At 39.0% G+C, this 26,646-nt stretch overlaps 1 protein-coding gene and 1 pseudogene across 4 annotated transcripts in view; both read left to right on the top strand.

Annotated features, from left to right (window-relative positions):
* The window catches only part of GYPA (glycophorin A (MNS blood group)), a 56,049-nt gene extending 40,546 nt beyond the window's left edge, over window positions 1–15,503 (top strand). For 3 of the 4 annotated variants that reach the window (XM_045798907.2, XM_045798904.2, XM_045798906.2), the window contains 3 exons: window positions 1,817–1,902; window positions 3,330–3,404; window positions 6,461–7,721. In XM_045798907.2, coding sequence (XP_045654863.1) covers window positions 1,817–1,902; window positions 3,330–3,389 — 146 coding nt within the window. In that variant the 3' untranslated portion in view covers window positions 3,390–3,404; window positions 6,461–7,721. Of the gene's footprint in view, window positions 1–1,816; window positions 1,903–3,329; window positions 3,405–6,460; window positions 7,722–12,670 lie in introns of those variants that run through there. The other variant, XM_045798905.2, reaches the window with a different exon arrangement.
* A 9,192-nt stretch (window positions 15,504–24,695) lies between these two features.
* Window positions 24,696–26,411, top strand: LOC123793098 (protein SEC13 homolog pseudogene; annotated as a pseudogene).
* The last annotated feature ends 235 nt before the right edge of the window (window positions 26,412–26,646 follow it).

Raw genomic sequence — 26,646 nt, 5'->3', positions numbered from 1 at the left:
AAGAAAATAAGAACCATCAATTTTTAACTTTTTAATTTTTTTTAAAAGATTTTATTTATTTGTTTGAGGAAGAGGTAGAGTGGGGAGGAGCAGAGGGGGAGGAAGAGGAAGAATGAAAGAATCCCAAGCAGAGTCCGTGTTAGCCACGGAGCTAGGGGCTCCATCTGACCACCGCAAGATCATGACTTGAACCAAAACCAAGAGTCGGAGGCCTAACTGACTGAGCCACCCAGGTGCCCCAAGAAGCATCAGTTTTTAAAATAGAAAAGGGTATATTATTAACTTTCATGATACAAAATTGTAAAGGCAAGCAAAATATGCTCTTTTTAAAATTAAAATCTGCATTTCTTATTTTCTTAAATATTTCGGAACTAGCAGTGCATAATTTGATCATTTTTCTTGTAATTTAGATTTTTTAGCTTTCTAACCAACCATGGGTACTTGAGAAAAGTCTCGTAGGAGCTTATGAAACAATTGAACTTCCCCGTTTCCTGCTTGTAAAGAAAGCAAGGAGCTGAAAATCATCTGATTCCTTGGCACATATCAGGAATAAATAGAGACCATTTATATCTCAACCCTGATTCATCTGGGGCCCTGTGCTACCAGTTTGGGGTTATCCTCTCAACCCTCTCTGACTGGGGGACTGTCACCTCCACTTCTTAGGTGCTGCTGTGGATCTGGCGTTGGTTGATTTACGTGCCCATTTACTATTCGGCCTTTCTAAGCCTCCCTTTGCACTTGGCCTGCATCCGTACTTCACACAAGAAAAATGGATTGTAGAACTGAATCACTAGCTCTTGAGTTAAAGCCACATGGACGGGAAGGCTCGGCAATACCAGTGGCAGAAAAACTACTTTTACTTTTTTAAAAAATCAATAATATGTCTTTTAAATATAAATAAGCCAAATAAATATGCCATGTTACTTGTACGTCTTGCCTTCAGTTGTATTGACCTCATTTGAAAGCACAACAAATATGCATGAATAGGCAAGACTACCTCTAACTTAAATTATGTTTCATTCTCAATATGTAAAAGATTTGAGAAATACTTTTAGTATACTCCCAATGTAGTATATTTTGACTATCACATTAGAACTATACTGATTAGTATACACATTTTATATCATATTAGTGTATATTATATTGAGTTTATTTCCTCCAAAACTGCTGATTCAATGATCTGCCCAATACCCTTTTGTACATCAAGACATTATTTTCTCTCATAACTTTGACACTATGAAGAGTTTGTGGTTTTTTCCATATTGAGATAGAATGTCCACAATGGCTCTTTTCCATAATTATGCCTGTGAGGTTCTGTGAAGAAAAATGGGAGTGAATTGGGGGGCGCCTGGGTGGCTCAGTTATTAAGCATCTGCCTTCGGCTCAGGGCATGATCCCGGCATTCTGGGATGGAGCCCCACATCAGGCTCCTCCACTAGGAGCCTGCTTCTTCCTCTCCCACTCCCCCTGCTTGTGTTCCCTCTCTCGCTGGCTGTCTCTGTCAAATAAATAAATAAAATCTTAAAAAAAAAAAAAAAGAAAGAAAAATGGGAGTGAATTGGAACTCTGGAGCCTTGGTTCTCATTAGATGTGTGACCTTGGACAAAGATGTTAGTGCTCAAAGTTCCAGTCTCCCACATGGTTACTGTGAAAAACCTAATTTTCGAAAATATAGTATACGTAAAAGTAAATTAATGTATTTTCTATAAAAAAGCAAAGTGATATTACCCCTGATTTTACCTGTTTTATTTTTCAGTTGATATGTGGTAGTTTATCTCATACTTTTGTAATTTTCTGTTCTCTTTTTCTCCCATAGAGATAATAGGGATCATTTATGCAGTAATGCTCGGTGTCATTGTAACTGTCCTCTCATTTGCCCTCTGTATTGGCCAACTGACAAAGGTGAGAATTCAGTTTTTAATTTTGCTGTAAGTGCTGGTGTGAACAACTCTATTCTTCTGAGTTCAATTAAACTCAAAGAGAAACAAAATTGCATAAAACTCCATCTTTTTCAGTCAGACACATAAAAGTCATTGGGTTATTCTAGTAGAACTTTTTTTTTTTTGTATTTGCCCTATAAAGGAACCCAAAATATAAAACTCTCCCCCATTTTCCAATGAAAAATTTTCCAAAGTTTTGTCTCACTTGATTTAATATACTTTGATGGATATAGATGAAATAATCAAATTCCTAATTATAGTGTGTACTTTAATTTATGTGTGCAAAATATTTAAAATAACATGATATATTTACATATGTTTAAAACCTTTGCTGTTTTAGAGTCTCATATTTCCTGGTACAAATTTTTCAAACTCCACTCATGTGTTTTCCAGCATGACTCATTTTTTTCATCACTAAAGCTTACTTTAAATCCATGTGACACAGCATTCCTAAGCACATAACCTTTACTATAACTTTCTATCTAAGATGTTTAAGACACAACATTTGTGTGTGTGTTTCTGATGCTATAATTAGAATTGTAGTCCTAGATCATTAAGTATTTGGTCACCAAAGAATGGTACAGTTAGGTTCTTGTCCTTCTCTGTTCTTGATCTCTCTTTGTGATCTCCACATCATAACCACTAAATATATTCTTTTAAAAAGGCTTATTTAGAGAGGTAACAACTTTGTAGTGACAGGGGTATAATGACAACTTCTACTAGGTGACTTCTATAATGGTCCAAACCTATGATTGATTATCATCACTCCATGTGAATATATCTTATCTAAAGAGTACTTTTTAATAAAAGTCATTGAGAGTGCTTGTTGTGGTTTGAGGGATGTTGTAAAGACTTGAATATAAGATGAGTCCTCTGGTCTGCTGTTTAAATACTGGGGGGAAATCACCTCCTTTTGATTGGGCATATACGGCAAATGAGTTGTCTTCTCTCTTGGCTGATGGTCTAAAATCTAGAAAAGTCACTAAAATACTTAGTTGACAAAATTCAGAGAAAATCTTCTATTTGTATATAGAAAAACTGGATCATGATCAATGTGCTAAGAGACCTTACCCCTTTTTCAAAAAGTTCCATTTTGGCTTTTCATTACAGGAGGGAAATATGAAAGTCAATATTTGGGGATAATAATTCACCTATGGAAATATCAAATATTATTTTGAAAGACAAACACAAGTTGAAATCAAAGTTTGTAAATATCTACAAAATTGTGAATTTTTCTAAAAGTAACCTCTACAAAGCACATTTTAATCAAAAGAAAACGTTAGCCAAAAACCAAAAAAAAAAAAAAAGATCTTTGAACTTGAGGCATTTTTCTTTATAAGGTCTTATGTTTCGAAAATTGTGGCATTAATATTTGGTTTTTATTCATAGAAAAGTTCACTTCCTGTCCCATCTTCACCCCCAGAAGATGCAGACTCTGAAGTTCTGTAGAAACAAGAAATCCAGGTTAGTGCTAAAATTCTTAATGCCTTTTGCCTTTTGGGGAGGGAAATAAATTAATTACTTCTTTCTGAGTTGGGGGGTATGCCCTATTAGGATTCATTTATATTCTATTTCATCAGTGCTACCTCTGTAAGATTTTTTTAATGTGGACATTTGTCTTTAGCATAGTGAAATTATCCCTTAGGCAACAAGTGTCTTTTTAAAAAAGAAAAGGTAAAATAAATACTATAAGTAAACACAAAAGTTAAGTTCTTTCGTACACTTCCTATTTTCCAAACTACAAAGTTGTATATAGGAGACCCTACAATGGGTGTGGTTTAAGAGCCCCTGATCTACAGCCAGACCTGGATTTGAATCCATACTCCAACACTTAGTAGCTGTGTAACCGTGAGCAAGCTACTACTATGGAGATAATGATAGTTAATGTGGTGATAATTTAATATGGACATAATGATAACGGTGACCTCATAGAGTTCCATGAGGATTAAATGAGCTACAACAAGTAAAGCATTTAGAACAGTTCTTGGCCCTAGTAAGTGCTCGTGCCTGTTCGATCTAATAAGTAATGCAGGCTCCGTGCCCCAATGATCTCCTCTGCACAACTGGCCAGTCACTTGGCCCCCTCTTTTCATTTCCATCTGCAGGTGCTAGGTAGGTACACAACATGTGGAAAACTGCAGGTCAATTTTGTTCACACAGAACAGTAGTAGCCTACACAGTGATTTTTAAAAAGAGCTTTCATCGCCAACTTAAAAAAATAGGAGATTTTTACATTTAAAAACACCCAAATATTAGACCTCCCTTACAGAAAAAAATGTGAACTCTCACAGCGCTGGAGCCTCTGTACCAGCATGAGAGCAATTCCTAAGAGCAGAGTAGTGGTTGCTGCCTCACCTATCGGTTTAAATACCAAACCAATTTCATTTATTTCATTCATCATGGCCTCTTGTATCATCTCCATAATTAAGCATATAGTCCCTATGAGATGTCACCTGAAGCCAAAGCCCAGGTGATGTCTATTTTGGGAGATGTCCATCAAGAACAGGCTGTGGAATGTGCTTTAAGGCTCAAACAAAAAGGACCTGACTGCCCCTTCAAAATCCACTAGGGTTTTTCCATAATTACAAAAAATCATGAGAGGGGTGCCTGGGTAGCTCAATCAGTTGAGCATTTGACTCTTGGTTTGGGCTCAGGTCATGATCTCGGGGTGTGAGATCTAGCCTGGCCTGGGCTCTGCACTAAGCGGGAGCTCTGCTTGAGATTCTCTCTCTCTCCTTCTGCCCTCCCCTTGCTTGCTTGCTCTTTCTCTCTCTCTCAAATAAAGAAATAAAGTCTTTAAAAAATCATGACGGAATGGAAGACCTATAAATTTTTGGATTCTAGTTTAACCTGGAACTAAGCACCTTTCTTCAAAGGACTTGCTGGGTTTCTTAGACTTTGGAGTGAGGAAAGAAAGTTTTAAAGATTCACTCCAGCTACATAACCTATAGGCAGGACTTGCCTCACCAAGTTGTCTTGCAGATTATTCTTAAAGCTTAACCATGATTGTTACATGATTACTTAGTCCCAGGAAGGTCATGCTCTGTAGAGTAAACGGCATATGCAAAGTTCTCAGTGAAAAGGATTAGTAAAACCCAGTCTGCTGATACTTAACAAAGTTTGGAGTCATGTGCCAAATCCACTTCATTTACTCAGGCTACCTTGTTATAGGACTTGTGGGTGGAACTAATATCTGTATTTTTTTATCTACATTATGCATTACTTCAAAAAAATGTTTTGATGCTGTTTTTAAAGTGGAATGCTTACCACCCAAAGCCATGAACATTACCCAGGGCAAGACAAGGCAGTTTGGGGCAGAAGGACAACATGACAAAAGGCAGGGGGGAAGACAGAGCATGCTGTACCCAGGGAATGACGTGCATTTCTGTACAGCAAGATGAATACTTCGGTTCCCAGTTCATGCCTCAAATATATGGAAAGACAAGGGAAGGTCAGATAAATCAAATTTCAGGCTTCTTTCATTTCCCCATATTTGTGCTAATGAAGTTATTGAATGTGTCTTAGGAAGTTAGTGAAATGGGGTATAAAACTGATCCCATCTCACAGGAAATATCGGGAAATATATAAAAGTATTTAAAAATGCTCTTGTCCTATTTTTGTAGCATACTGCTGTAAAGCAATGTATAACCCAAAGACAGTAAGAGACAGAGGGACTGTGCCATCTCAGCGAGAACTGGAAATGTTAGGGTGTAAAGTACTAATTACTTTAACCCCCTTGAACTTGCACATAGTTTATGCCTGATGGGAAGTGAGAACAGGTGGATCTGAGTCAGCTGTCCATGGTGGCGACCGTGGGTGACTCCAACAGTTCATTTCTCACAGGAGAATGTTTGGGATGCACAGTTTCTGTGATACGCAAATGGAAGAAAACTATGGAAAGCACTCCATTTTCACAAGAGCAAAGGCTCTTCTCATCCCTTTAAGGAACTCTCCAGGAGTAACGTAAACCCAACTTTCTAGCCAAGAAAGGTTGAGGGTCAGATTTGATGAAAGAGACCAACCCAGCGCCCTTTTCCCACGTGCTAGTGTCAGAGAGGAATTTAGCAGTGAGCTGCTGAACAGAATGCTCCTTGCTAATATCCAAGGAACAAAGTTATTCCCAAGACAGATCATAGACGAGGGAGGTTCAGAGACAGTTATGTAATTCAACTCACTTCTCAGTTGCTGCCTTCCCACTATAGTCAGCCCCTATACAAGCCCTGTGCTAGCTTCTCATCTCTGTAGAGATTACGAGCAGAGTAATTATGGTTGTGCCTTATCTAAGGCTTTTAGAACAGATTTTCTAAGAAATTCTTTACATATTATTTTTTAATAGTGCTAATCTGAAAGAAAATTCCTTTCATTTCCTAATAATTATATTCAAAGACAACTCTGAGAATGTAGAATTCTAAAGTGTATTCTATGCATTAATTCCCCATTAATTCCCCATTATTCCCCATTAAATAGAACTATGTCTCATACTACTGCTTTTTTTTCCTCCCTCTATAATCCTTCCACAGAAAAGTCAGTCATGAGAACCGGCTTGTCAAGCCAAATTTTGGAAGAAGTCAAAGGCACAAAACTTCAGTCAAATGAAAAACGAACATGTCAGTTACATACTCCAGTATATGGCGTGCCTTCCAACGCTGTACAACTTCAGGCTGAAAATTTCATCGTGATGAGTCCAGTGACTCAATGATGGAAAATGTCTCTACTCATTAACATTTCAAAATGAAGAACAATTCTTTCCTTTCATGCTTGCTTTTGTGTGTTAGCATTATTTTTATAATTACTTGATTTAGAATTCTGATCCCCAGACTTCACTTGGCTTCATCTGCACTTCTTTACAACTTATTCTATTTTATTGTAGTTCGGTGATTGTGCTGTCAAGGGAGAGGCTTGTAACGTCTAGATGGTATCTAAGCTCTCATTCCAAACTTCTGAGACTTGTCATTGCTTTCAGTATATTAAGGGGACCTGAGATCCTAATACTTTCTTCCACTGCAAGCTAAGGTATTACACTGACGATGATGATATTTTAGTCACACTGATAAAGCTTGTGCTTGGAGATGCCTTATGTACACATATGCATAAACACATACATTACACATAGTGTGGGTAGAGATACATAAAATGACAGTCACATTCATCCTCTCATGCATAAATCAACACAAAAAGGTTTTCCCACTTTAAGAAGTGAGATGTTACACTCGTGTAAATGACCTATTTAAAAGACATTGACAGTCGAGTGTTAACTCTTTCAGGGCACTGACTGATGCATTGTGTTCCACAGGCAGTTATTTCTGTAAGAGGTCATGGTGTCCTGACAAAGAAAAGAATTAATGACTTTTCCTTGCAAACTTAGTAATTCTCTAAATGCAGTATAATGAAACTTAATAACTCTATACATGCAATAAGATGTGCAAACTTGACAAGCAGGTGAATATTTAAATAGGTTGTTCTGTATTCTCAATTATCCAATCCATCCAGTTCTACTTCCCCTTTAATAAAGCTTTGAAAATTAGCCTAAATAATCCAAAAGAAATTTCTAGAGACTTCATGAGACGAAGGCTTTGTAACCATACAGCTATCACTCATTTATAGTAAAACTTAAAAAGCAATATAAAAACAGAGAAGTACCCTCCTACGATAGTCTATTGCCAAAGTACTAAAAATCCATGTGGCTTTTCATCGTGTGCTAATTAAGTAAATGATATTATGTAGATATTTGGGCCCTGCAACTTAAGTTTTTTTAAATAAATCACAAAATCTGAATCTTAACCTACTTGTTTGTTCTGAGAGTGTTCTTGTGTTAAATTGACTATTTAACTGAAAATAAGAAAAGCACATTTCTGTTGCTACATTTTTTTAAAGTAGTTTAACAGTATTATTGGGTTAATCTAATCAAGTGAATTACTCAAGCATCAATGCAATTTTAAAGGTACTTTTTTTGATAAAAATAAAGTGTTGAACCAAGAGAGAACAGGACAGGAGGCTTGTCTCTAAAGTAATTTACAAGTCAAAGACAATAGACTAGCTTGGCTGTCCCCTCTCAACAAGGGCAAGAGAATTCAGAGAATAATTAAAGTATAAATTACTTTAACCTCCTGGAACTTTTCCAGTTCGTTTCTCTGTACTTCTATCTGCGGACTTGTCACATTTGAACTTAATGTTTGTAGGAAGAAATTACCTTCATGGTCTTTATAGTTTTATCATTAAATCAGCCTATAGTAAAGAAATCTTACCTTGGAGGCCAACATGAATGATTCATGTTGAATTTCTTGAAGTTGAGACCAGTCAGGGTGGGAGTGAAGCTGATTAGAAAATTTAATCCTTCAGGACTGGGTGTTTGCTTGTGTAGGTGTGAGCAGAGGGTCTACGTGAGGGGAAATGAATGGAGAAAGGTGAGGAACTTGTGAAGGGAAAGCATGGGGAGCCAAGGAATGACTTGGTGGAAGGGGTATTTTAGTACATTAATATGCAGTAATGGATCAAGAGCCCTCGGGTTGATTCTAAGTATTTGTCTTATCAAATGCAGCACATTTCTCATAAGAAACTCCTAAGAGCCAAATGTCATCCAAGCAAAGATCAATACAAAATTCTCCCCAGTATCACGCACACGCCTGTCCCTGCGTCCATGGGTATCTAGGTAATGAGTATCTTGTGCCCTCAGCTCTGTTCAGCTGGAATGTGTGTGCTGGCAACTCACCGATAACCCACTTTCAGCTCCTAGATGGAAACATGCAGTCAGACTCCTCACAGCATTTGTGCATCTTGTGCTGCCTTTGCTATGATCTGATTCTATCCCCTGCTTAACCGTGAGTCCTTGGGAGCAGGGACTTTAACTCATCTTTGTGGCTCCTGTGAGGCTTCACAAAATGTGCTCTTTTCTTAATATGTAAAATGATGTTATTCATAGCGCTCTAAAGGCTTCGTCTGGCGTGGGTTGGAAAGAGAATCCATTTTGGATCCAGAGTTCGAACCCTTGCTTGTTTATTCACATCACTTCAGTTTCCTTATCTGCCATGTGAGGATAAGACTAACTGCCTTGCAAAAATGCCTTGACAGTGGTGTGAAAAGAGGAAAGTAGGGCGTGCCCAGCACCCAGAAGGTGCTCGATAGATGGCAGCTCTGATTAACATCACCTGTGACGAACTCTTCCTTACCCGCTACCAGCAAAGCATCATAGAATTCTGTAGCCAATCCACCTGAAGTGCTTTCCGGAAATATTTAGCCTTTGAAGACTGTTCCCACATTTCTTTTCGCCATCTCATTTTTTGTTGTGCAAAATAGGAAAGACAGTATTTCTTACCTTTTGTCTCTGGAATATGACAATATGTGTTTTCACTGATTAGATGTACAAATAAAAATCAGTTGCCTTTTAAGATTTCAGTTATCGTTAGTAGCTTTAAAATGTTACTTGAGATTAAATTGAAAAAGTAGGTTTGTTTTGAAGACAATAGGTTTAGAAAAATTGGATCTCAGTGATAAAAGGAAGTACTCTACTAATTTTCATCATTTTTAAAACATCCAACCCACTCACTCACTCACTGTAGGGTTTTGTAATTGGAAAAAAAGCCTTCCCCTCTGGTACATCCGACTTGCTTTCTTTCCTTTCTTAGAGAATTAGTTGGAAAGCATATGGAGAGTCAGAGTGTTATGAAAAACATTCTTGCCATTTGTGCTTAACAGCTAATAATGGAACCAACCTACCAATTAAATATTGTGTAACGCTCAAGTGTCAGTTACAGTGTATATAATTTACCAGCAAAAAATTTCCTCGAAGTAAGAAGTCACTATTTTTTAGATCCTAAACAACTATTAAACTGACGGAGGCATAGCCATTCTTTTTGGAATTACTGATCCTACTGACTTTTAAACCCAGAAAGTTTTGATCATGTTAACCCATTCTCTTCACGTGAGAGAAGAAGAGATACTTACGATGTACTATATGCTGGCTAACTGAACATAATAATAATAATAATAATAATAATAAAGACACATTCTCTTCAAAAAGAGAATTCTCTTTTCTAATTCCGGGTGTTTCTGGATTCATAAACCTTCCTAAACTCTCTCTTCTCCTTAAGTGGCCTGGTTGTGATTATAACAATGATTTGTTTCATTTTGCTACCTACATAAATGTGAACATTGGCAGTATATGTCTTAGATTTTAAGGTCTTAGCAGAAACAAGCTTGATATTTTTTCTTTTTTATTACCATAACACCATACTACAATTATGCATCCAATAAATATTTCACCATTTAAATTTCTTTTAAACACAAACTTCATGGATAATGATATGTTAGCATTTGTTGAGCATTTACCATGTGCCAGACATTGTTTTTCAATGCTTAGTGTGATCTTCACAAAACCCTTAAGTTTATTCTTGAAAAAGTAGAAAACAATATGTTTACTCCTAACTAAAAAAACAAAACAAAAAAAGTGCATAAGTTAGTAAGTTCAGAAAATTATGTGCAACAATATTCAATAGTTTCTTTTTTCTTGCTGTTAAGAGGCACTAATTTAAAATGAAGTGTTACCAACATTGCAGGATCCTGTTGAGTATCTTGAAGCTAGAGCTCTCTGTTAAAACTGAGCACCAGCAACATCTTGGTATCGCGCCATTGTCCTTATCTCATGAAACACGTTTGTGGGTGTGCTCGAAATGTGCTGTGACTTGGCAAAAATCGTCCATGAATGTTGAAGGATAAATGTTTCAAAGAAAGTGCAAAACAGAAAAATTCATCAATAAAATCGCTTGGTCTGAATGCTTTAAAAGGAATGGAATCCTATTTTTTTTAATGTGCCGCAGTCTTAGAAACTATTTTTTCATAGTAAGACATAAATCAGTTTGGTGCAGTGTTAGGAGTAGGTATGTATATGATCTTCCCTGAGCTCAACAAATTCTACATCATTTAAATCCTTGTTTGAAAGAATCAGGCTACTTCTTCCTCTTAGAAACCCAAGGAAGCAATAGCAGAGTGTCAGCCCAACAACAGAAGCCAGAAAAGCATGCATCTGTCTCTCCCACACACTAAGTCTGCTAGAGGACCATGTTTATTCCCAGATATCTGATAGCCACACCATTCAGCAGTGCCCATGGTTCCCACCGGAGCTTATAAAGAAAACCCAAAAGGAAAGCGAAAGAAGACGTTCTCTCTTTCCCCTGGACCATTGGAGCGAAAGGTATAGGAGTCATGTTGCCCACTTCCCCTGACATGTGACAGTTCTTTTTCACTTCTAAAGCTAAATACAATCCTCTATGTAATGATAACCATGTCATAATTTGTTTAAAATCTTTAATGATTTGTTTTGATCTCCTCACCTCAGGGTTGTTACAAAGCTTCCAATATATGGGAGTCCAAGTTCCCAGCATTCTCCCTTTATTCTTGTTTAATACAGCTATATAGCATGACCTCTCCTATCATGATTTACTCTTCTCTTACTTCCGGTGCGAAACGTGAGAGTCTCAAAGGCAACAGAGAGGATCTTCAAGCTATAGTTCCTCCACTGTGCTCAGAGTAGAGCCCACCACAATGATACATGATTAAATATATGTGTAGTAACTCTTCTTGAAATCAAAACTAGGATGGACCAAAGGGGTGCCTGGGTGTCTTAGTTGGTTAAGCATCTGACTCTAGATTTCGGCTCAGGTCATGATCTCAGGGTCGTGAGATTGAGCCCTGTGTCAGGCACCGTGCTGAGTGTGGAGCTTGCTTAAGATTCTCTCTCTCTCCCTCTGTCCCTCCCCTGTGCACGTATGTGCTCTCTGTCTCTCTCTCACCCTCTTAAAAAGAAAAAAAAAACTTGAAAAAAAACTAGGATAGACCAAGAATTCATTTCCCCCCCCTTTTTTCTCAAGTATTCTGTAGACATACTTGGAAATGAGAATAGTACTGTGTTTCCTGGTAGTATGAAAAAGTTTCTTGAAGTGACCCATACTGATTTTTGGATTTTATAGGAATGGCTTTTCCTACAGTTCTTCTACTAGGATTGGAAAATGGACTTGAATCCTAACTCTTTCATTTGGTTGCTGACCACTTGGATAGCCCTCTTCCTATGAGAGATACTTCTCTGTATCCTCAGGACCAGATGTGACCATGATTCTAAACCTAATCAGGTTGTTCGCTGCCCTCCATTTAAGCCCAAGAATTGTCACTGCCTGAAATTACTGCTACATTATCTCACCCACTAGATTGCATGTGGCTTTAACTAGAGCGTTTAAGACCCAAAACATAATGATGCTGACACATAAGAAGTTTATTTTTTTGTTCAGGTAATGGTACAAAAATATTCCAGGTCAGTGGAGAATCGAGATTATCCTTCACACAGTCATTCATGGATCTAAGCTTTTGGCATCTTTGTCATTGTCAAAACATGGTTTCCAAAGTTTCCCTGGATGTCACCATTCTGGAAGAGGGAAATAATAAGTAGGAGCACACATGGGAGGTTTAATCCATCCCTCCCATGAATCAAGAACCAAAAGGAAGAGTGTGGGGAATGGCCACTTCTCGACTCACGTTCTGTTAACTAGTATTCAGTCACACCACCACCCCTACCTTCAAGGGAGTCTGGGAAAAGTCAAGCCCTGTGCCCAGGAATAAAGGTAGAATAGATTTTATTGGACAGCTGGCAGTCTCTGCTGCAACCCATGCCTCTGGTCACGACATACTCACGTATGCCCTTATTCCTACATGTGTATCACACTCTCTCCTCCCCTCTGTTACAGCATGTAGCTCAAAGCCCAGGACCTCTTGGTGATGTCCAGTTTTCTCATCAGGTTGAAATGCAGTTCCTCATCATCAGACAGTCAATAAAAAGGCAAGTTTTCTGCCCACTGCTATCCCCAGTACACCATGGTGAGCTAGGATATCTGTAACAAACATTACCATCCAAAAAAGAGATGAATTGAAACACACATCAGGCACTGATCCACGACACTGAGAGAATCTGAGGGCCAAACACTGTGAAGACTCCTGGATATGGAAGTATCTGTTGTTCTCTGTGGCAATGCACTTTGCACTTGGCTTTGCACATCGTAAGTTCCTCTTGATCCTTAAATTTCATTGCCATATTTGAAGTGAGTGCTGAGCCTGCTTATGAGCTATACAAATTTGGTTACACATTTTCTAATGGCACTAGAGTTGTTTTATAGAGAAATAGGCAAAAGCTTTTTCAAGCCAGGCTCACACTTACTTTGGCAACACAAATCCCCCTTAGAAAATTAAGTGACTTCTGGGGGCACCTGGGTGGCACAGCGGTTAAGTGTCTGCCTTCGGCTCAGGGCGTGATCCCAGCGTTCTGGGATCGAGCCCCACATCAGGCTCCTCCGCTAGAAGCCTGCTTCTTCCTCTCCCACTTCCCCTGCTTGTGTTCCCTCTCTCGCTGGCTGTCTCTATCTCTGTCAAATAAATAAAATCTTAAAAAAAAATTAAGTGGCTTCTGGTCAATTTGCTTTCAGTCAGCTCCATTTGCCTGTAACTACATCCAGAGTTATTTCCAAGACAAAATTTTAAATCTTTTCATTTCTTTGTGTACTTGCATTAATCCTTGCCTCTAACTTAATGACAGCTTCTTTGAGGCATCTTAAATAATGGGCTATAATGAAAACCAATATTCTTGATGTGGTCTCAGCCCTAGGGCTGAGTTCTTCTGGTTAATGAGAAACATTGATGTCTTTTTCTGTCTTATCTCTTCTGTTTTAGGCCCACAGAAGCATTTGCTTTCCCCAATACTCTGAGATTCTTAATTTCTTCTTGAAAATCATCCAATTATTTCCTAAACTCATTTTTTGTTATAATATTGTTAAAAGCTGTAACAATGAACAAACACTAAAACTTGGGCTCTTTCCGACCATTCTCCTAAACTGTAGTTGCAGATGGCACTTAGTATCCCTTCCAAGTTACTGTAGACAGCACTCACCAAATAACTTACATCAACATAGCACGAATAATCCTCTTTCCTGAAGTAATATCTCATTCTTTGTTTCCCGATACCCAGATACTAACCCAATATTTCAGGGTTTTGCTGTGGTAGCATCCTTATTTATGTATTAGACAAGCTAAATGCTATAATAAGTAAGAGCAAAATTTTAGGGCTCAGCACAATTAAAGTTGGTAATTTTGCTCATATACCTGTCCAGTGTGAATCTGAGAGGGGATGGGAAGTGATTTCTGCTCCATATATTCATTCAGGGTTCTAGGCTTACAGTTCCTCTTGGTCTGCAAAGTCATCTTCCCTATTACCTACCAGGGGCAAAGAATGGAGGGTCGCTCACGTGAGGTTTTCAGGGCCAGACTGACAAGTGGGATAAATGGTAACCTTCACTCGTGTGCCATTGGCCAGAGTTAGTTGCATGACCACAATTAAAGGTCATGGAAGCTAAGACTTGTTGTTTCAGCCACTATCTTCAGTAATATGTTATACAAGGGCAGTGGTACTTGGCATCCTTCTTCCTCTTTTTCTAAAGGGAATATGTCTGAACTGTTGTGTCTGTTAAGAATAATGTTGCCTGTAAGTTTTTCGTCCATAACCATTATAGTTTAAGAAAGCTCTTTCCTAGTTGCTAGGGGATATTTTTTTCATCATAAGCAGTTATTGAATCCTGTCAAGTGCTTTTTCTTTCCTGCAGCTGTGGAGAATTTGTAAATTTAAATCTTTCTTACTCTTGTAATTATTACTTGAGTACAACCGCACCTGATTTCAAGCCCAGGTTTTTCCAGTACAAAAGGATTTTGCAACGACTCATTAGAAGTTTCTGTGCAACATGGAAATGAAATTATGCATAGAAATGATTGTGATAAAGGAGAAATCATGATGCACCTCACCAGCGAAGCACCACAAATGTTCCAGGAATTGAGATGAAGGAGAAAGGTCACGTTCAGCGGCAAGTTTCCAGAAAGACTGAAGGGGTTGGAGATGGGAAGTAAATGCCCTGAGTCAGAAAAATACGAAGCCTTAAAGTAGGAGTCAAGTTGGGGAGAGCAGGCTGAGGGTGGGGCACAACATACACCCGAGGAACCCTAATGCCAATCGCACCTCTCTAGGTCATGTCGAAATAGACTTTTCATTCAAGATGGTACAGCGAACATGTACGTGTATATTTCCTCTTTTCTAAGCCTCCATCTAATAATAGTAAAGGGTAAGAAACAAAACTGAACGGGCAGAAGAAAGAATAACAACAGATGAATATTTCAGTAAAGATCTGGAAAACGGAAAACAAATGAAAGAGGTAACTGATGAATTGGAAAGGAAGAGGAAATGTGATTTGTGCAATAGGATTTCCCCTCAAAACACCTGAATAAGCTACCTAGAGAATAACAAGACTGCCTGTGTGAGTGTTTATTTCTAGGGTCTGAAATGAGTCGTGGGGAGAGGCTGGGACAAAGAATTGTTGCTGAAGAGCATAATGGTTAAAAATACTGTTCTTACAGCCAGGACATGTAGGTTCAAATCCAAGCTCTACCATGTACTAGTTGTGAGGCCTTGCCTATGCTGTTTAATCTCTCTGTGCCTCGATTACTCTTATTTGCAAAATAGGGTTGATAATCACAGTAGTATCTTCTCAAGAAGAGTTTATATATACAACATTTAGAATAGTGCCCAGTGCAATGCTAGTGATCAATTAATGTCAGCTATCGTGATTTTTATTATAAGTTCATGAAAAAACATTTGTTAAAAATGTTCATGTATTACCTTGATAATTTGTTCTTTTCAGTCCATTTTTAAGATTTTAAACCCAGTAGGCTAAGTGTGAAGGAATGAAGGTGTGAACAAAGCCAAGAGCAGAGAACGTGCAGAAGGCAGAGGGAGACTTCAGCCTGCATTCTCACTGCATGGCGGTCTAGACACAAATGAAATAACACGTGACGGATGGCAAAGGAATGTGGCAGAAAAATGGGATTTAGTCAAGTACCACAGGTGCCTGGCTGCTGAAACGACACTGTAGTTAAAAACAAAGCAAAAGAACAATTTATTATTCTGTGAGCTCCTTGAGGGCAGGGACAGAGTGTACTTCAAATCTTTGTCTGTAAGGCAGGGTTTTTTGAAAGGCTTCTATTGGTATGAAGTGATCTCAATTATAATTCACCTGCCTGGAGTTTAGTTCTCTCAACAGTAAAGAGGATGACAGGCATAGGGTAGGAACACACAGAGGAGGGCCTGACTTCCAAATGACCCCTGGAGAGTTCCTGTCATCTCAAGGATGGTGCAGATCCTGAGTCAGAAATCTCTCAGGGGCTACATGACACCCTCATGCCTATGACACAAAGTTAGAACCCAAGGGTCTCGTGTCACAACGTGTAGTCCTCCCCCTCCCCGTCCCTCACACCAGACATGCCATGACAGCCTTGCCCCAGGGGTGAGGGTAAGGGATGTCTGAGGTTCCATTTCTCCAATCCTAAAAGACAGGGAATGGCAGGGCCCTGGCCATGTGTCACAGGCCTTCCCTTGAAGGACAGTAAGGAGACTGTCACAAAGCTGTGGGGCTCAGTATCAGCATTTGAATCAATGTGTCCTGTGAACTCCCAAAGTGACTGCTTAGAATGTCTGTTCTGGAGCATTTTGGAAATCTCAGGACATGACTTAACAGTCACATTATGCTGATACCTGTTAGATTTAATGACAAGGAATGGGGTTTGTTGCATGTTTGAAAGATTACAGATGGGTCCTGTAGTAAGAGCTCATTGTGTGTGTGTGTGTGTGTGTGTGTGTGTGTGTGTGTGTGTGTGTGTGTTTAGGGACCTGTATTTATAGTGAATTTTAGTTTTTCTCTTTTTTACATTTGCCTAACTTCCAAATTTTTTATAATAAGCCTGTATTATATCTTCAAAGGAAAAGTAAGTAAAAATCATTAACTTTTTCATTTTTTTAAATTTAAATTCAATTAGCCAATTTAATTTTTGATGTGATGTTCTCAGTCCTGCAGTGGGTATCCAAAAAGTTCTTTAGCATAGATGGGTTTGGAAATAGAATTTGAGATGATCAACAGGTGCTGAGTGGTTTCTATTTTTTTGAGGTTGGCCTTGAAATTATCTGCCCCCTAGAGTCATCCTTTTTTTTTTAAATTACAGTATATTGTTATAATTTTTCTATTTTTTTATAATGTTTTTTTATTATATTATGTTAGTCACCATACAGTACATCCCTGGTTTCTGATGCAAAGTTTGATGATTCATTAGTTGCGTATAACACCCAGTGCACCATGCAATACGTGCCCTCCTTACTACCCATCACCAGTCTATCCCATTCCCCCACCCCCCTCCCCTCTGAAGCCCTCAGTTTGTTAGAATTGATCTTATGCTCAGGCCAGTCATTTCGCAATGAAGAACATACAATTTCTCAAACTTCCCTCTTTCCAAGTTTTATGACTAGAGTTCAACCTGAGTTCACATTATCAGTTGATGAACATCACTCAGTGAAGCTTATTAACTGGGATTGTTGTCTCAGTTTGGGTCTCTTCCAGATGGTTTTGCTAAATGCTGTCACTGCATCATATATTAGGAGAACACATTATTTCAGCCTCTACTTAAGTCACTCATAGGATGTCCTTGACCCTTCTCCTGGCTCTTCTCTCATGTGGGTAGTGTTATTTGTAATAAGATGTGCTCTGAGGAAAGCTAATAAAGTAATTTTCAGACCATCTATCAACTGAAGTTGAGTAATTATTTCCAATATTGCCAACCATGTGAAAATAATTTCCATTCTCAGATGAAAGATAATATTAAATCAAAAGCAATCAGTTTAATGTAAGTCTTACTTAACCTAAATCAATTAAATTCTTTCTAGGCCTACTAAAGTACAAAAGTGCTGAACATATTAATTTTCTCAGATCAAAGTACCTCCATCCCTGAGTATTTTGAAATGAAGAAAAGGGAGCACTGCAAAGTGACCAACATCGTTTATTCTTACTACAAAGAATAGATGAGATCGTTGGGAACACAGTGAGAGCCCACATGTTATTTCCCTACCTCTTCTATTTCCTACTCTCCCTCTACCACAAAGCAATCAGAGGAATTTTTCTAAAAACTTAAGACAGAAATTAAAATATAAATATCTATTTCCTGATCTAAAAATCTCCAATGGGCTTCCCATTGCACCAGAGCAAAATCCCCACTCTTCAGCACGCTCTTCTGGATCTCACCTGTCCTTATGCCGACCTTCTTCCCCCCCACCCCCAACACCTTCTCCAAATCTCTCCTTATTCATAGGCTCCAGCCACTGACCTTTTCTCTTGAAACTCCAACACCCTATGCTTCTTTCTTTCTTGTTCTCATTTATTCTCATATCTTTGCTTGGTTACCTTCTTCATATCATTCCTGTCTCACACCTTCCAAGAAGATTATTGATGATTTTACCTTTTGTCTGCTTTGTTTATTACTATATCCCCAAAGCTGGGAATAGTGAATGGACTGAAAAACAATACAATATTGTTGAATGAAATAGATCTCCCCTGCCTACCCAAGGCAAAGCTTTGGCAGCCTACCTCTCTCCTTCCCCCATTAAATTCTATCTCATTTTTTCCCTTTATTTTCTTCATAGCATCCAGTTTCTAGGACTGTCCTCTTTCTTTGCATACCTGGTTATTGGCAATTCCCAATTCATAGGGTAAAAAAAATTCAATCTTTTATTCACTTATGCTATATGGAATATACAGTTCCTAGTACTTCTAGACATCTGAGAGAGATAAACTTTCTAGTCTCTTTCGTTATTAAAACTATTTCAATTTCAATATGCTAATCTCCATCCAACTCAAAGCTCTGTGGCTACCCTGTCCCTTCTAGTTTTAGCTTCCTGAGGGTTAGAAGTGGAGAATGAAAAGCGGGGAAGGGACATCATTGTACTTAACTGTTCCAGGTTCTGTTCTCTGCTTGATGGTTGCAGCTGCTGACCCGGCTTCCACAAACACCATCAATGGGCTCTGGGAGTCAGAGTCCAATGCTGGATCCCTCAAAGGTATGGCTGAATCTCAGAAGACCTAGACACCAGCTGCCTCTTCCATTCTTGCTCAAGTCCCATCTGCAAATTCCTATCCCAAGGCTCTTCCTCCTAGTGTCCTCTTGCTTAGGGGGCCATCTTTTTGTGTGAGATACTAGCAAGATAATTCTTTGGCCACTTTCCACTTGATCCATTGGATACTCTGGCATCTGTACACACCAAATGGATAGAGTTCAGCTTCTCAATCACTGCCCTTCTCTAAGCCCTGTTGTCCCATTCCAATAGTCTTTCCTCTACTTATGTAGAAATAGGGACATGTTAGCAAAATGCTGCCCAAAGAGCCTTCCAACAACAAGCAAAATGCCAGTCCCTCCCATCTTCTTGCAGGCATCCCCAGTATTTATAAGCTTTTCTTTCAGAGCTTCCCTTTCCCTTCCCCACTTACAATCTGGGAACGGAGAGCACCCTTCTTTCTTCCTCCATACATTCCCTACCAGGTCACTGACAAGGAACCCCCAGTGAGTTTCTTCCCTCCACATTGCTCACCTTGTATGGACCTGGCCTGTAGAAAGTCTGGCTCTGTAAAGTGTAAGAAACCCTTGTGAGGTGGTTGGGCCCCAGCAGTGAGCAGCAGCTCAGTGGTTCTTAAAATGAGGTGGTACTCAGTCTTTCTTGGTTTGCATGGATGCCGATTATGAGAGAATAGGAATATCTCACAAGATCTTATAACACTGGCTTACTACTTTATCATAAACCGCCCATAGCCCCACAGACATCAGGCTATAAGTTTCCTGAGAGCAATGACTGCATAGGTCTCTATGTGCCTAGACTAGTAAGTAGAAGAGGGACATCATTCAATAAATAGGTGGTGGAATGACTGACAGGAAAGTTTCAAACACTTTCTTAGGACCTATAAAATTTGCTAGAGCAATTAGCAGATCCCATCTCCTAAGAATATTTAACATACTCAATGTTGTTTTTTCAAAACAACTAACTTGTTCAAAACTCATTCTATCTTCTGACCAGTACACTTCTATTCAAATTTACGGCCACTCTGGTAAGAGATGCCAGCTTACTCCTTGAGCCAAGTTTTACCAGGTCTCTTTTATGCTCAGAGCCCATCTTTCGCAATGAAAACCTCTCACACAACCGATTTGCCATAGAAATGTGTGTTTTCTGCATAGATGGCTGATCTTTCTAGACCCTTGTGGATTTAATCCATCCTACAACTTAAAAAGTGAGCAAAGCGTGGTTTTCCTTCCAGAGTCACTTACCTCACCGATTGTGACCAGCTTTGTTGTGAACACAGCATTCTGCCCCAATTCAAAGAAAGCTTCATTTTGACTTTGCTTTAGTTATCTATCTTATCCCGTCTATTCGTATGTTGGTTTCATCATGGTTTAGTTTAATCATGTGTTTTTTGCACCTTCCCTTCCTGTGCTTAACCCCACCAGGCCACTCCCTATCTTGTGTTTAAATAGCCTGTTTCAGTTGTCTTCCCAAGTCAGCAGCCTTGAAATCAGGGACTGATTCACCCATCACCATTGTACCCATAGCACCCCATGTAGTAAGGGCCATACATTGAGCACTTACAGATACTCAGTAACTGAACGAATAAGTGGATTGGTTTATTAATACTCTAGTAAAATTTTATGAAAGACATTCATATCAGCTTCTAAAAGTAAAGCTTGCAATTACATGTTGAATAATGATACTGCTTTTGTTATTATTATTACTGTCTATAATAGAATGTGAGTAGAAAAGCAATAGATGAGCATAGAAATTGCATTGAGAAAAATCTAAAACTGAAGGTCAAAATTATTTTCCCTAGGAATCCTCTTCCCCCAGATGTCTAGTTGGTTTTTCTTTCATGTCCTTCAAATGTACTCTCAAAAAAGTTTTAGGAGAACTTCTCTGATCATCTTTTATAAAATGAGCAATCCCTTCCTTCTCACCCCTGACCGTGCACACCTTGTAATGAACACAGTGCTGCTGGCTGAGAACTGCTATTGGCCCTCTCTGGGAATTGCCCAGGGCAGAAGAAAGCCACCTCACAAGACCACACCCCCTTCCCAGGGGACAGCTTGCAACCACTCTCTGGTCATTACAGGAGCATAAAGACCCGGCACTCCTTTGCCACAATTCAACACTACTCTAGAGGCCCGAATGGCTTCCCAGAGGGTTGGCAGAGGCCTAGTTGTATCTACTTTATAGCCCAACTTCTCCCTCCACCCAATTCTGCTTCATATCCTTCTCTGACAAGTGTTTGATCCTTTCAGTAAACTTTCTGCATTTAATCTCCATCCCAGGTTCTGTTTCCTGGACACCTGACCTGTAGCATTCCTCCCTTATTCTGCTTTATTGTTCTTCATAGCCCTTCTTACACTTACTACTCTATCATAGAGCCATTACTCACCTAGTAGATATTCATTTTCTACAGTGTTATGGACCACACCTCGCCCCTCATTAGATTGTAAGCTCCATTTCAGCAGGTACTTTGTTTTATTCACTGCTCTGGCCACAAGACTTGAAACACCACAAGCAATAGATTTCAGTGGTAAATACTGAATGAATGAAAGTTGGAATTTGTAAAACTATATCCTAGTTACACTGCCATTGTTCAGAGTTTTCCTAAACCTCCAATTTCACTGTCTGCCAGAAATCTAATGTACCTCCACTGGTATTCATTAATTAAGATCAGAGCAGAAATTAAGAATGCGCAAAAGGTACACCCTAGCATAATTAGGACTCCAGCATCAAGAGTTAGCATTTCCAGGACAATGACTTCTGTTACATTTCTATAATTTGTGTAACATTGGTTATAATACTCATCTTCAGAATACTGATAGCCAGCATTTGCATAGAGTGCTATGGGTCACAAAGCACTGCACATATTATTTCATTTGGTTTGATACTGACAAAAATCATGCAAAGGTCATAGAATTGTGATGCCAGTTTTACTGATGAGAAGACTCAGTTTCTGAAAGCGTGAATGACTTTTTCAATGACACAGCTGGTACCTGAGTCAGATCTGGGTCCACTGACTCCAAATCCACTGTCCTATCCCTCAGGACACCACCCAAATAACTTCCCAGAGAGTCACTCTACAAAACTAAATTTGTGTTGTAATGCTGTCAGAATAGCAAAATATGAACACCTCAGCCACTCATTTTTTAAAAGATTTATTTATTTATTTGAGAGAGAAAGAGAGAGAGAGTGCATGCACAAGGGGAGGGGCAGAGGGAGAGGGAGAGAGAGAATCTCAAGTGGACTCTGCACTGAGCACGGAGCCCGACGCAGGGCTCGATCTCACAACCCATGACCTGAGCTAAAACCAAGAGTTGGACACTTGACCGACTGAGCCACCCAGAGACCCTCTTTAAAAGACATCCTGCATGCAGCTTATTTAAATTTATTCTTGATAGTGGGGCGCCTGGGTGGCTCAGTCATTAAGCGTCTGCCTTTGGCTTAGGGCGTGATCCCATGGTCCTGGGATTGAGCCCCACATCCGGCTCCCTGCTCTGATGGGAGCCTGCTTCTCCCTCTCCCACTCCCCTTCCTTGTGTTCCTCTCTCGCTGGCTGTCTCTCTCTCTGTCAAATAAATGAATGGGATATTTAAAAAAAAATTACTCTTGGTAGCATATTTACTTCAGCAACATTTTGTGGAAATTCCGAGTGATTTATTTGTTTCATTTTTTACATCTGTATTTGTGAATTAATGCCATAGATCTTCTGGACAAAAGACACATCCTATTTGTTACTTCTTATATCACTAAACATTCATTTACAATTCTTTGCCTTTCTATGGAAGAAGATATGTATAGCTGACCCTTGAACAGCACAGGTATAAACTGTGTGGATCCACTTATACTCGGACTTTTTTCACGGTGTAAGACTATAAATGTATTTTTTTTCTTCCTATGATTTTAATAACATTTTATTTTCTCTAGCTTACTCTATGTACAAATATAACATATAATACACATAATGGACAAAATATGTGTTAATTGACTATTTATGTTATCAGTAAAGCCTCCCGTCAACGGTAAGCTATTAGTAGTTAAGTTTTTGGAAAATCAAAAGTCATATGTGGATTTTCAACTGCATGGTGGGTCAGCGCCCCCATCCTTATGTTGCTGAAGGGTCAACTGTATTTTACGCATCTGTAAAATTGACTTGCTTTTGATTGATAGTGACTTTTATTCTCTTTTACATATTTCAAAGATAGAAATATAGATAAATTCATATAGGAGTGCCTGGCTGGCTCAGTTGGTGCCGTGTGTGACTCTTGATCTCAGGGTTTTAAGTTTGAGCCCCTTGTTGTGTATAGAAATTACTTTAAAAAAACAAAATCTTTAAAAAAATTCAGATAAGCAAAAACAAAGAAAATTACATATAGCATTTCCACAAAGAGATCACATTATCATATTAATATTTTTGTGTATAGCCTTTTATTTTTTTTTATTTTTTTTTTTTAAGATTTTATTTATTTATTTGACAGAGATAGAGAGAGCCAGCGAGAGAGGGAACACAAGCAGGGGGAGTGGGAGAGGAAGAAGCAGGCTCATAGCGGAGGAGCCTGATGTGGGGCTCGATCCCATAACGCCAGGATCATGCCCTGAGCCGAAGGCAGATGCTTAACCGCTGTGCCACCCAGGCGCCCCTGTGTATAGCCTTTTAATACTATACATATGACACTATATTATGACATATATAATATTTATTATTTTATTAATTTATTTTTCCTAAATTTTTTCTGATGATACAGAAATGTTGTCTTCTCATTTGAACATCTAGAAATCAATTAGGATTTAAAAAGCATTTTAAGTTTGTAGATAAGTTCTTACCAACACTAAAATATACAATTAATATGATTATCTACAGCAAATAAGTAAATAATGACCTGAAACTTACACACTAAAAATAAAAGGAAAACATCTATGTAGAAAATCCCAAAGAATGGACTAAAATACTCCTGGAACGAATAAGCAATTATATTAAGGATGCAGGGTGCAAGTTTAATATACAAAAGTCGATTGCTTTACTCTATACCAGCAATGAACAAGTGGAACTTTAAATTAAAAACACAATACCATTTACATTAGCACCTAAGAAAATTAAAAACTTAGGTGTATATCTAACAAAATATGTGTAAGATCCATAGAAAGAAAACTATAAAACTCTGATGAATGAAATTTAGGAACTAAATAAATGGAGAGATATTCCACATTAATGGATAGGAAGACAATATATTTTCAAGATGTCAGTTCTTTCCAACTTTATCTGAAGATTCAATGTGATCCCAATAAAGTTTCTAGCAAGTTATTTTATGAATATTGACAAGCTGATTCTAAAGTTTATAAGGAGAGGCGAAAGACCCAGAATAGACAACACAATATTGAAGGAGAAGAACAGGGTGGAAGACTGACAGTACCAGATTTCACGATTTATTATAAAGTTTTAGTAGACAATACAGAGTAGTTTTGGTGAAAGAATAGACACATAGATCAATGGTATAGAATAGAGAGCCTAGAAATAGACTAGACCCACATAAATATAGTCAATTGATCTTTGGCAAAAGAGCAAATGATGGGAAAAAAATAGTCTTTTCAACAAATAGTACTCAAACAACTGGACATAGACATGAAAAACAAAAATGAATCTAAATATAGAACTTACACTTTTCACAAAAAATAACTCAAAATAAAGCATATATATATATAATATTATATTTAATATATATTATATGTATATATATAATGGAATCTGTGAAATTCCTAGAAAACTTAAATGAATTTGGATATGGTAATGACTTTGTAAATACAACACCATAGGTTTAATCCATGAAAAAAATAATTGATAAGCTGGACTTCACTAGAATTAAAAATTTCTGCTCTGTAGAAGCTTTTTGGGGGCACCACCAGGAGCTGCTGCCATCACTGCCATGGTGTCAGTAATTAACACTGTGCACACCTCCCATGAGGACATGATTCACGATGCTCAGATGGACTACTATGGCACCCGCCTGGCAACCTGCTCATCAGGCAGGTCCGTTAAAATCTTCAGTGTACCCCATGGAGGGCACATCCTCATCACCAGCCTCAGGGGTCATAAGGGTGCTGTGTGGCAGTAGCCTGGCCCACTCCATGTATAGCAACATCCTGGCATCCTACTCCTATGATCAGAAAGTCATTATCTAGAAAGAGGAAAATGGCACCTCAGGAAAGATGCACAGGCACACAGGCCACAACTTCTTAGTGAACTCTATTGCTGGGCTCCCCATGACTACAGTCTAATCCTGGCCTGTGGGACCTCGAATGGGGCCATCTCCCTGCTGACGTACAGTGGAGAAGTCCAGTGGGAAGTGAAGAAGATCAATGATGCTCCCATTATTGGCTGCAATGCTGTCAGTTGGACCCCTCCTATTGTACCTAGAAGGCTCATAGAGCAGCCATTGGGGCAGAAGCCCAACTACATCAAGAGGTTTGCATCAGGTGTCTGTGACAACCTCATCAAACTGTGGAAGGAGGAGGAGGACAGCCAGTAGGAGGAGGAACAGAAGTTAGAAGTGCACAGTGACTGGGTTTGAGATGTGGCCTGGGCCCTCTCCATTGGCCGCCCACCAGCACCATTGCCAGCTGTTCAATGAGGACAGCTGTGTGTTCATTTGGACCTGTGATGACACCTCAAGCAATACGCGGTCACCCAAACTGCTGCACCAGTTCAATGATATTGTGTGGCATGTGAGCTGGTCCATCAGAGCCAACATCCTGGCTGCCTCAGGTAAGACAATAAGGTGACCTTGTGGAAGGAGTCCATCAACAGGCAGTGGGTGTACATTGGCGATGTCAACAAGGGCCAGGGTTCTGTGTCTACTTCTGTCACACAGGGCCAACAGAACAAATGGTAACAAGACAGGTGAGGCCCAGCTCCCTACCTGCTGACCAAACCCCACCAGAAGACCAACTGACCAAACAGCTGGGAGGAATAGCTCCAACAAGACTACCTTCCCAGGAGTAGCTACAAACGCAACCAGATTGATTATCTGCCGTAACATGATTTGATATGGCTTGTAATTTACCATCCTGCTAAAAGCATTCATATTAGGAGAAAAAAGCTACAAATGATCTTCAAATCTATTATTTTAACTGAGCTACCCTATGATCCAGCAATTGCACTACTGGATATTTACCCCAGAGATACAGACGTAGTGAAGAGAAGGGCCATATGCTCCCCAATGTTCATAGCAGCATTGTCCACAATAGCTAAATCATGGAAGGAGCCGAGATGCCCTTCAACAGATGACTGGATTAAGAAGATGTGGTCCATATATACAATGGAATATTACTCAGCCATCAGAAAGAACAATAACATAACATTTGCAGCAACATGGACGGGACTGGAGGAGATAATGCTAAGCGAAATAAGTCAAGCAGAGAAAGACAATTATCATATGGCTTCACTCATTTATGGAACATAAGAAGTCGGAAGATCGGTAAGAGAAGAAAGGGAAGAAGAAAGGGAGAGTAAACGGAAGGGGGAATGATCCACAAGAGACTATGGACTCTGGGAAACAAACTGAGGGCTTCGGGGTGGGGGGGAATGGGATAGGCTGGTGAAGGAGGGCACGTATTACATGGTGCACTGGGTGTTATACGCAAGTAATGAATCATGGAACTTTACATCAAAACTAGGGATGTACTGTATGGTGACTAACATAATATAATAAAAAATATTATTATAAAAAATAATAAATAAATAAATAAAAT

Source organism: Ursus americanus, chromosome 13 (assembly GCF_024610735.1).
Source record: "Ursus americanus isolate L20-20 chromosome 13, mUrsAme1.1.p, whole genome shotgun sequence".
In the NCBI taxonomy this organism is placed as follows: Eukaryota; Metazoa; Chordata; class Mammalia; order Carnivora; family Ursidae; genus Ursus; species Ursus americanus.
The sequence above is the reverse complement of the archived record's forward strand: the minus strand, read 5'-3'. Positions and strand labels throughout refer to the sequence as shown.